This window comes from Sapajus apella, unplaced genomic scaffold (assembly GCF_009761245.1).
Source record: "Sapajus apella isolate SASKATOON/1434 unplaced genomic scaffold, GSC_monkey_1.0 scaffold2, whole genome shotgun sequence".
NCBI lineage: Eukaryota > Metazoa > Chordata > Mammalia > Primates > Cebidae > Sapajus > Sapajus apella.
Window position 1 is genome coordinate 4,226,442 of NW_022436942.1, and position 12,141 is coordinate 4,238,582.

The 12,141-nt window shown below is 40.8% G+C and overlaps 1 protein-coding gene across 2 annotated transcripts in view; it reads left to right on the plus strand.

Moving 5' to 3' along the window:
* Window positions 1-406: 406 nt before the first annotated feature.
* BCAT1 (branched chain amino acid transaminase 1) overlaps window positions 407-12,141 on the plus strand; it is a 111,981-nt gene continuing 100,246 nt past the window's right edge. Inside the window, exon 1 of one of the 2 annotated variants that reach the window (XM_032287312.1) lies at window positions 407-938. In XM_032287312.1, the coding sequence (XP_032143203.1) occupies window positions 933-938 (6 nt within the window). In that variant the 5' untranslated portion in view covers window positions 407-932. The remainder of the gene's footprint in view (window positions 939-12,141) is intronic. The other variant, XM_032287327.1, reaches the window with a different exon arrangement.

Consider the following 12,141-nt stretch of genomic DNA (forward strand, 5'->3'; position numbering starts at 1 on the left):
CAGATTGACAGAGAGGGAGCTGGGGCCAATCAGCAGCACCCTTAGGCAGTCATGGAGCCTGACCTAGGAGCTGGACATGGAAAAGTAGCAATCCTGGAGCTTTTATATAGATGTGGGGAGAGAACTTAGAGGGGACCAAGCGGGCTACCGGGCAATTTCACATTAGAAAGAATTTTATATGCTCAAATTAAAGGATTAAAAATTTCCCCTATGTACATACTAAATTGGCAAAAATGGTTATATTTGAGGGTGGACTAAGGGACTACAGGAAAGAGACTGGCAAACCAGGCACATGTTCTTGACTATTGCAAAAGTACATCTAAAGTAGCCGCGGGGAATCCACGTATACTTTGGGGCAGGGCTGTGCCGTGGTGCTATTGGCATGCAAGAAAGTTACTTTGGTGACAGTAAGGATGTGGGCAGGAGCCAGTGATGAGGGAATGGCAATCATATTTGACCTCTGATCTGTTTCTTTCCTCCTTCTCCCTGACGTCCCCATATAAATGTTACACGGGCATCCCACACTCGGCTACTCACCTACGGGCACTGATTGGGGGGTAACCGTGTCACCTTGCAACACTGGCACCTCCCCCCTGCACCCCCGAAGTGAGCAGTGAGTGACGCTGGGGGCTGGGCTCTGGCTCCGAATTTTCTCGCTGGGAGAGAATCCACCATCTGGGTGCGGCCTGGGGGAGCAGCCTTAGTAGTCTTCCTGCTGATGCAATCTGCTAGAGCGCGAGTCTCCGCCGCCAGAGGGCGGGTCTGCAATCCCGCCCGCCACGTGTGCTCGCCGCAGCCCGGGGCACTGCCCCAGGTCTTGCCGCAGCCTCACTGAGCTCTGCAGCCGCAGACCCGGTCCACGCGGTCAGGGGCTGCGACCGTTGGGATCTGCCCTCCGCTCCGCTCGAGCTTCCCTCGCGGCCGACAGAACAATGAAGGTAACTCATGATTTTGTCTGTGTTTTACAAAAGTGTGTGCATGAATCGAACCTGCGGTGTCTCCGAGAAACACAGTTGGCAGGGAGGGGAGGAAGGCGAGACAACTGTGGCTTCTGTCCCTCACAATATCGTCTGCAACATCGTCTTTATCAATCGCAGTTACCTGGGACCGTGCATTCTGTTCAGATTTCGGTTTAACCTACACTCGCAGGATGTACCCTTTCGGACGTTTTCACATTCGCTTTTGGGAACGGAGGTAAAAGGCTGCTCTCAGCTCCCTCCCCTGCTAGTGAAGCTTGGAAAGGAAGTGGGGGCCTCTCTCCATTTCTCCGGTGCACTGGAGGTGGGGGATTTTGGAGAGGACGTCTGGGGATGTGACAAGCTGTAAATGGGCCTTCCTGCAGGGTGTGTGTGATGCTGGAGGGAGCGGCTGGAAGAGGCGACCCGGCTGGAACAGGGGAGGTAGAAGGATCTCTGTGCTGTTAAAAGCAGAGGGCTCGTTTTATTTTGTTTCTTGTAGAAATTAAAGCTTCTAGGAGTTACAAATGATAGACGCTTAAGGGCATTCACGTGTTAAACCAGTGAGCACCCTAAGACTCTGATCTTGCTAATCAAGGATAATTAGCCCAGCTGCCTATTATTTCTGACGATTTAGGTGTAGGGATGTACACCATTGAGTGTTTTGTTTTCCTGGTTTCACACACTGGAAAACTGCAATCGAATTTAAAACCCGAAGAGCAACTTTTTCCAAGGAAAGTGAAGGATGGGCAGATATTCCTGCCATCTAACATTTTGGAATTGACCATAATGCAATCCGAATTTTTCGTAGAAATAAAGCCACGTTTCAGAGTTTCGAAGGAGGGAGATGAAGCGTGGTTCTCAACTGCCCTTATCTACAACCAATCCCAGACCACAGTTTCACTTGGAAGAAATAATATACAAATGGCGCCTTTGTCGCCAAACAAAAACTTTCACTGCAATTAAGCAGTAACGGAGTGGAAACTATGCATTTTGTATTCAACAGAGATCACACAACCTTTCCACTATAGTTAGAGGTTCTATTTCTGGCTTCTTCATGCTTGTTTCATTTTAGACCAAAAACACACTTTAGCTGAGTATAGCTTTAGTAAGTAAAAGGAGAAAACTATGAGAATGAACAGTCGTGCTTTTCCAGCTTTTTCCTATCCATGTGGAGTTATGGTTGATTACACATTTTTGTAGATCCAAAAACCCTGTCCCTTTTACAAGGTACTTTTATAACATGGGAAACTAGATAAGGTATCTACAAGTAGTCTCATTTCTGTTTCCTGATATTTCCTAAGATTAAGAAAGTAAAGATTATATTCTAGGAGTGATCAAAGGAGTATGGGAGGTTTCATTAAGTTAGTTTTATTATAATTTTTCAAAAGTCTTTCCTCTTATCTCTTAAATATGTATTGCTATCACAAGCTTAATTTAAAAAAAAAGTATTTGCACATGGCATCTTGATTGCCATTGTCTTCAGCAAATTCTCCAGACTTAAGTCATGCATGAGCTTGTATTTTAAGATAGACACATACAGAATGGATAGGAAACACAGCCCGTACACTGAGTAGCACATGTACAAAAATGGTAAATGCGTATTATGACTTAAAAACATGTAGATGGAGACTTAAAAATGACATACATTTGAATGAGATGGAGCAAGGGAAGTCCGTGTGTGTGTGTGTGGAGGGAGGACTGGAAGCCTAGTGGGGAGAGGGGTTTTACATTCCAGACACAGAAAGGGGCCCCTCAGGCTAAGCTCAGAGATGTAAAGCTAGTTAAGCTGGCCTAACAAAAGGATGGTGGTTAGAAAATAGGAAAAAAGAAGGTAGGGGTGGGGGAGGACAAGAATTTAATGCTGGCCAATATTTTCATCTGATAAGTTTCAATAATGAGTAATTTCATTTGATTTCAGAACTACAGAGAGAAAGTCGGAAAAACAGATTTTTCCATTTGTACGCAAGAATTTCTCTTGCTTTTCAGCTCATTAGAACCAGAGAAGGTCTAATTATTTGAAATGAGTTTACAACCTTATTATGAAAGGAAGTTGAAAACATTTGATCCTAACCGAGGTTTGTACTATGAACTAAAACCAAGATGTGCCTTCTGTCAGTAGCTGCGCAACTCCCTGAAAAAAGAAAAATAGCTCAGAGCAATCTGAACTTTGTAAGGGCTGCACAATTTATCAGGCCCAGAGACAGGAGTATGGGACTTCAGCCATGCCCCCCGGACCCCTGGAGCAATTATTTAAAGACTTTTGTTCCTAACTGCCTTACTGGTTGTGTTCCTAGAATTTGTGATACAAAAAAGATGTTTAGCCTATCATTAATTTATTTTATTTTGATATAAGTTCTATGCAAACAACTTAGAAACTGCTTCCTTTTTTTCTTTTAAAAACCCATTTGTAACTGTTGTATATAGTCAGGGCAACTTGATTTGGTGTTCCCTTGGTTGCAGTACTCACATTTGGCCCCAATATACTCTCTACTTTTATACCTTTTGTCTGTTTTGTCTGCAGGCTGCCATTCTAATTGTTTTCATAATTATATATTTTGTTCCTTGTATCTCATGTCTAGAAATAAAGCAAGGGAAGTAAACAGCTGTAAAGCTAGTAGTGGTGTTATTAATCTGAGAGGGCTGGGTTTATGAGTAAATTATTTCTGTGCATAAATGAAAGATTGTCTCTAAGTTATGGCCATTTTGAGCGTTGACATTAGTTACATCTTTTGGGGTTTTGGGTTGTGGCTTCTTTAAATGGCCTCTTCTCAATTGGTATAGGAAGTTGGAAAAGAAAGAACTTTCTCTATTTCCCTTTAGTGTTGGTAACCACAGTTTCTTTAAATAACAGATGCCCACCTCAGGGAAACCCAGTGGCATGATCAGCCTTATGCTCAGGAAGGTTTGGTTTCTATATTGGAGAGTGAGAATCTGGTACCTTCCATGATAGACTTAATTATCCCAGGTATCCTCTACTTTTCTTATGATGCTATCATTCTTTTGTTTTTTTGAGATAGAATTTCACTGTGTCGCTGAGCTGGAGTGTAGCGGAGTGGTCTCTGCTCACTGCGACCTCTGCCTCCTGGGTTCAAGCGATTCTTGTGCATCAGCCTGCCGAGTAGCTGGGATTACCACCGTGCCCAGCTAATTTTTGTATTTTTTTTTAAATGGAGTTTTGTCATGTTGTCAGGCTGGTCTGGAGCTCCTGGCCTCAAGCGATCCACTCATCTCGGCCTCCCAAAGTGCTGGGATTACAGGCATGTGCTATCATTCTTTTTCAGCACAGGAGGAAACTGTGGTTGATCTGCTCATTTTTTGGTCAAAAATGTAGGCAGCCTTTGTATTGTAACATTATCCTCTTAACAGCTGTCCCAATGGTCTAAACATTTCACCTGTCATATGGTAAGTGTTCCCACTGATGGCCTTTTCTGAGCCTCTGTCCATTCAGCTAAGGCCACTGCAATAGGATTGCATGCAATTCAGCAGAGACATAAATGTGAGGTGCAACTCATATTTTTTAAATGTTTCAAAATTAAGCATTTGGATGCTTTTATTCATAAACACAACTTTGCAAATATTGGTAAACAGTTTCATCATAAGACCTTGTCAGTGACTCACAATGTTAACGGTGAAGGCAACGGCAAAGCAGAATCCATCTCTTCCGGAATGCCAGGGTTCAGGTACCAATTTCACCTGTGCTTATAATTTGTCCTCTGAAGTCCACAAAGCTAAATTTGTCTTTCCCCTAAAAATTGAGTACTCATATCCTTAAAATAGCTTAGAAATTAGATTACCTTATTAATACGGCATAGCATCTCACATAAACATTTTTCTACTTTCATATTATACCTTTTTGGTGAGAAAGACTATTTTGCAGAACATTTTTCTTGTGTTCAGTAATTAATGGGAAAAAGAAAATCTAAAGGAAAGAGATGGTTATGCCCCCAAAATACAGGAAAGTGGAAGAATGGAAACAGGGAAGACCAATAAAGAAAAAAAAAAGAAGAAATTACATTACAAATAATAACCTGAAGTCATACTGAAAAACATACGGCTCTTTCTGACTGAAAGTTGTGAAATACTTGTAAAACTCAGCTAGTTCCATTAAAAATAGTCTTATATTTAATCTAAAAAGAACCAATTCATTTGTCAGTTCTTTATTTCAATGTGTAGATTTGAATGTTTGATCAACTGCATTTACAGTTTATCCATCAGTGTGAGAAAGGTTTTTGCCGTTTTGACTGTAGATAGATATCTGCTTTAGGAAGCCTTAGGAAGCCTGGGACACAGGATTAGATATCAAATTCTATCTGACTCCATACAAATCTAGATGGAAGGAGCACCTGTTGGGATATTCTAGACCAGACATTCCACAGCTGTCTCTTAACGGGACTGACAAAGAGACACAGTTGAAAGGAAGTTTGGGTATATCCTGGGATGAAGCCAAGGGTGGATTTGCATAGTATGGTCACAGGGCAGTTGGTAGCATTCCACCACTACATAAAAGGGTGATTTTGCCAAGTGCATTTCATTTCATTTCAGCAGATTTAGATACCAAGTTGTGTTGTTTTGACTTTAGGAGTAGATGTGAGTTTAGGAATTTGAAATCATAATGTTTCCTTGAAATGTGAAGATAAAAGGTAGGGTTAAAAGACAGCAGCAAAGTCTACATGGGGAAGCATGATACATGACTCAGGGTTCCATGGTTTTCAGTGTTGGTGAGTGCTCTGTATACTTACAAGAATAGTGCTTGTGTTTATAGAAAAAACATACTCAGTCTTGAGGCAGGACTTCCTTGCTGCTTTTGCACCAATTTCACCTGTGCTTATACTTTGTCCTCTGAAGGACATTTTCCATTTTCTAAATGCCATGCAAACTACTTTACCTCAAAACATTCTTCTAAGGAAAGCATCAGAAAACTTACTAGAATTGCTCAAAAATAGATAAATAATACAAATAAAAGAGCAAAATGAGAAAGTAGACAGACTCCTAGTCTATTGTGCTATTCATCTCTCCAGGTTCTAGGCTTTCTTGGGTCTGACACCACTGTAAATTTTTTTCCCCCGGAAAGTTCTCATTCAGTTATCCAAGATGAAGTGCAGTGGTGCAATCATGGCTCACTTCAACTTCAACCTCCTGGGCTCAAGTGATCTTCCTGCCTCAACCCCATGAGTAGATGGGATCACAGGCACGCGCCACCACGCCTGGCGAATTTTTGTGTTTTTTGTAGAGATAGGATGTCTCCATGTTGTGCAGGCTGGTCTTGAACTCCTGGGCTCAAGTGATCCACCCACCCCAAAGTGCTGGGATTATAGGTGTCTGCCGCTGCACCTGGCCAGTGTGTAAATCTTATGAAAAGTATGGACAATCTTCTGCAAAATGTGCAGACATATAGACACAAAATTTTATATCTAAATTGTTGGTTATTAAAGCCAGGACAATAGAGTACATATAACATGGAAGACAGGTAGAAAAGACTGAAATGGTCCCCTCTAGTTTTTCAGAGGAGTGGAAAGCTATTGACTCTTGCCTCTGCAATCAGCTGAAATATGAAACTATATAAGCAGAAGCTTCACACTGCTGTTTGAATATTGAATCACGTGCCTTTTAGTTCACTTGTGTTTTATTTCAAAGGGATAAACAACCAATGGTTAGTTTGTTCGCAGCACATAAGTTATCACTTCCTTTTTTATGGTTCATTTCATCAAAATCTAAGATGTACAGTTACAGAATAGAACTGGGCTCATACAATCTGCATCCTAATTTCTTTGATCTTCAACTAGTATGTAAGTGTATGTAGTGTTTTCTTAGCCAAGGTTAATATGTAATTTCTTGGTGGAGTTTGGGGTGCCTAGACTTCCTACTTAGATAATTTCCGCTACCTGTAGTACCTGTCAAAGGAGCAGGCAAAGATGGCCATGTTCTTAGCAGGTGACCACACCTTAGCCATAGTGGATTGTAGCAAGGGTATGTATTTGAACCAAGTCCAGCCATCTTTTTCATTCTTTCTTTTTTTGAGGCTGAGTCTTGCTCTTTGACCCAGGCTGGAGTACAGTGGTGTGATTTCTGCTCACTGCAACTTCCACCTTCCAGGTTCAAGAGATTCTCCTGTTTCAGCCTCCCAAGTAGCTGGGATTACAGGCACCTGCCACCATGCCCAGCTAATTTCTGTATTTTTAGTAGAGACTGGGTTTCACCATGTTGGCCAGGCTGGTCTTGAACTCGTGACCTCATGTGATCTGCCCACCTTGGCCTCCCAAAGTGCTGGGATTACAGGTGTGAGCCACCATACCCAGGCCAGCCATCTTTTACCTCTTTCTTATTCTCTTATTCCACATATCCAATCAGGTACCATGTCCTGTGGACTCTGTCTTCTCTGATTCCATAGGTTCTCTCTTTCCCATTGCCCAGCATACTGGTTTATGATCTCATTACTTCTCACTTGAATTATTCCAAAATCTCCCAACTGGCCTGAAGCTTAATTTTCATTACATGATGTTCTGATGTCATTCCATCACTCAAAATCTATGGCTTCCCCATTGTCTCCTGAGTTTAGCTTAGTGCGTGAGACCTTTTAAAACCTACTTACGCCTCATCTATGTGTATGCATTTCTGTGATCATAATAGAGGATTTGCTCCACCTCAAAATGAGTTCTTTTATTTGCCTTTACTGGTTTTCAACTCCCTCTATCCCGTCTATAATTTGCTCACCATGTTGCTCACCATGCAGCCCACTCCCCAGACACCTTGTGAGAACAGTGATCATGTTTTTGCAGTGGAATTAACATGGGTGAAAGGTGGGAAGTTATGCCTAGATTTACATTTTGAAGTCAGGAAATAAGATACTGATCAGTGCTTTAATTCCTCTGTTCTTATTATCTTTACCTTTGTTCTAGCATAAACCTTGCACCAATAAGATACTGATCATATTCTGCAAGTCCTCTGCACTTACCTTTTCTTCTACTCTGGCATGAACCTTGCACCACTGTGAGTTGCTTTACAGATATTAGTTGTGTTAAATCAAGTGCCTACTTCTGGACTTTCAAGATTCAGATTGATTCTGTTTTATACTTCTCTGTTTTTGAATAGTACATACATCTTTCCACACTTGGATTTCTTTGGAGTTAAAGCTTTAATTGACTTCCAAAAGATAAAGGGTTATAAAAACACAGAGAACAGTAAAGTATTTACACCGTCTTAATACCTACTGCCAAACTCATATAGCTGCAATTAATGCCTATTGCCAAACTCATGTAGCTGCAAACTCATGTAGCTTATTGCCTATTGCTAAACTTATATGGCTGTTATATATGTCTACTGGCAAGCTCACATAGCTGGTTGATTTTAAATTGATTGTAGGAAAATTTATACAAAAGATGCTACATAGGAATATAAACAGAACACCACAAAAATCGTAATGAACAAACTGCAATGCCAGCCTTTTCAATCACTAGTTTTCAGATTAAGTCAGAATGTAAATCCAAACATTCTTGGAAGAGTCTTAGAGTATAGAACAAAGTCATGTGTCCGGGAATCTTAACCAATTCTGATACTGTTTAACATGTTTTTCTTTGTCACAAACAATGCAGTTTTTAAGCAAACTAATGAATGCATACCCTGACAAACAAATCCAACAAAAGAGGCACTTAGAGGCAGTGTTCACTGAATCCTAGAATTTTGAAAGAAAAAATCTATTAGGTCATTTTGGCCTTTTACTTTTGCTGAAGAAGGATTGTTCCTTTGTGTTTATTTTTCTAGCTGTCAGTTCTATTCCATTTAAATGCCTCGAGAAATAGGACTTCTCAAATCTCCTGTGGACAGCTCTGCCACCTACTATATTCACTTTCGAAAGTCTCCTGATAACTTATTTCCCTTTTCTTTTGGTTGTAAAATATCAGCCATTCATGGTTGACTCTGATGATAGTTTTCCATGAGTCTTTATGCTTATTTAAAAGAAATCATATAACATTAATCATATAACATATAACCATTACTTGTTTATAAAGCATGGTATTAACTAAACTGGCTTTTAAAAATTCAGTAAAATTAGAGCAAATATTTTACTAATAATGTCAGTAGTTCCATGAGTATATAGATGTAGGATGTCAATAAAGTTTATGCCCCTTAATAACTGAGTGTATTAATGTTGTATTTGCTGGTTTACTGGCAACTTCCCTCCCTTTGATCAATGTTCTTAGAACATTATGTACAGTAGTACATCAGTCTAGCACTTGATATTCAAGGACAACACTTCGAAGCTTGAAATGAGGAATTGTTTTAACAATATTAACATAACTGCATAGTTTGCAATAAATTTGATGATTCAACATCATTGTTAATATTTAATTAAAAGTGCCTTATATTGACTTGCACACATGTGAAATGACTTATGAACAAGATTATTTGTTGCAGCATTGTTTGTGATTACAATGATCAGAAGTCATTTGCATAGTCATTAGGTGTAAAAGATAAGGAAATTAAAAGAAAACAATTGAGGAAAGAAGCAGTAAGCTCTCAGGTATAGAAGGAAAATCACCATGAGACTTTTTACTGCATACATTTATATATTTGATTTTTGACACATGTGAGTTTATTATAACAAAATTGAATTTAAAAAATTGAAACCTTATAATAAAATTAGCTTGACACCGAGCCATTACCAAGAAAATCTGAAATACTGGTACCTAAGCAAATTTTATTTGATTACTTTTATTTTTATTGTTTTTTTGAGATGGAGTCTCACTCTGTTGCCCAGGTGGGAGTTCTGTGGCGTAATATTGGCTCAGTGCAATCTCCAGCCTCCCAGGTTCAGCTGATTCTCTTCCCTCAGCCTCCTGAGTAGCTGGGATTACAGGTGTCTGCCACCACGCCTGGCTAATTTTTGTGTTTTTAGTAGTGATGGGGTTTTGCGATGTTGGCCAGGCTGATCTTGAACTCCTGGCCTCAGGTGGTTCACCTGCCTCAGCCTCCCAGAGTACGGGGATTACAGGCATGAGCCACTGCACCCGGCCATCTAAGCAAATTTTAGTTAAGATCAGCAACATCTTTCTTGACAATATTTCCAAAGTGGTTTATTTAATTTAATTAGCTGAAAATTATCTATTAAGAAAACAAGTTAAATGTAATGTGTATACTTCACAGCATACACATTGTAACGATTCACAGTAATAATTATATTAAGGATATCTAAACTTTTCTTCAAATCTACAATTTATATAGAACAATAATGACCAGCAAACAATGGCTAAGTTTTACTTAATTAAGCATTACGTAGCTCCTACTAAGGCTACCAGACTTTGTACCCAGTTATAGGAAAATAGAAATAATCCAAGCATTATTCTCACTCCTGAGAAAAAATTCTATTCAGGGAGAGATATATAAAAAGCAAAGGTGGCCAGGTGCGATGTCTCATACCTGTAATCCCAGCACTTTGGAAGGCCAGAGGGTGGATCACTTGAGACCAGGAGTTCGAGAATAGCCTGGCCAACATGGCGAAACTCTGTCTCTACTAAAAATACAAAAAATTAGCCGGGTATGGTGGCATGCACCTGCAATCCCAGCTAATTGGGAGGCTGAGGCAGAGAATTACTTGAATCTGGGAGGCGGAGGCTGTAGTGAGCTGAGATCACACCTCTGCACTCCAGCCTGGGTGACAGAGCAAGACTATCTAAAAAAAGTAAAAAATAAATAAATAAATACAAAGGCAAAGACAATAAAGTGCATATAGTAGGTGCTACAATAGAAGTCTGCACAAGGTTCTGTGTATGTGGAAAAGACGAGTCAGAGAGATTAGGAAAGACTTTATTGGGAGGTGACATTTAAGCAGAACCACAAAAGAAGACCAGATGAACAAGAAGGTAACAGCACGTTTACACAACCCCATACTCCTGGACCCAGACTCACTTGCTTATTCTCTTGTCACAGAAGACCTTGAGGAAAAGCATGCTGGGCTTCCCTTCCAGCCCACTGGTAAATATAGAGAGGCCTAAGCACCCAGCACCCCCCAGGGAACGCACTATTGGTACTTAAAGCATTGGCAACCCAGCACCCAGTTAAATTCCCCATGTCACTGTTTCCACATTGTCCCCATCACCTTCACTCTCTCGATGCTCTGCATTTTCTCTCTTAACTCAACCCACAATAGACCCTCCCACTAAAATCTGCCCATAATACCCTTTGCAGCCAATATTAGTACACTCCACTTTATCTTCCCCAAATGTTTCCTGCTCCTCCTTGTCTTAGGTAAGGTCATTTCTTTGCCAACCTTTAAAGTGGAGGCTGCTCATTTTCTCTGCCCTCATCCAGGTCTGGAGGGAAGCTGATGCCTTTCACCCTGCCCATTACTGTTTTCATGTGAGACTCCTTGTATAGCATCTGCTCTCTGCTACTCTGACCAGCAGTCTGTGCTCTCTCTTCCCCTAACCATCGTTGGAAGACATCCCAGACCCTCTGGCCCCGTGATCCACTGTAGATTTTAGCATCTGCCTCCTCTCTTCCTCCCATGTGGTGTTTTCCTATATTATTTTAAGGTGCATGTGGATGTCCCATTCCTTTTCCTGGCATCTCAGTCCCTTCAATGTCTCATTTCCATTAATTTGCAACCTTCCTCATATGCCAGCTACACCTATAGTCATATCCCAGACCTTTGGCTCACACACCAAATCCCATCAAGTCCTATGAGTTATTTTTGGTCCAAGACTTATCTTACATCTATGCAGTCCTATCTATTTTAACTACCACATGCCCAGTTTAGGCCACTGTCTTCTCCTCACTGAATATGTGTGTTTTTATTTCTTCTCATCCCCATTTGTCTCTCAGACCCAACTTGTTCTCCATAGCAGAGTGATCATCACATCACTCACCTGCTTTAAGAATTCCTCAACCCAGTGGTGCATGGTGACTCAGCCCCAGCACTGTAATCCCAGCACTTTGGGAGGCTGAGGTGGGAGGATCTCTTGAGCCCAGGAGGAGCTGCAGTGATCTGTGATCATGTCACTGCACTCCAGCCTGGACTACAGAATGAGACCCTGTCAAAAAAAAAAAAAAAATTACAAGCAAAACAACTCTTCAACCTTTTCCTGTCATGTTTTGAATAAAACCTAAAGTCCCCACCATGCTCCAGAAGTTCCCAAGGGATCTGGTCCTTCTCATCTTTACAGCCTCATCTTGTTGCTGTTTCCAC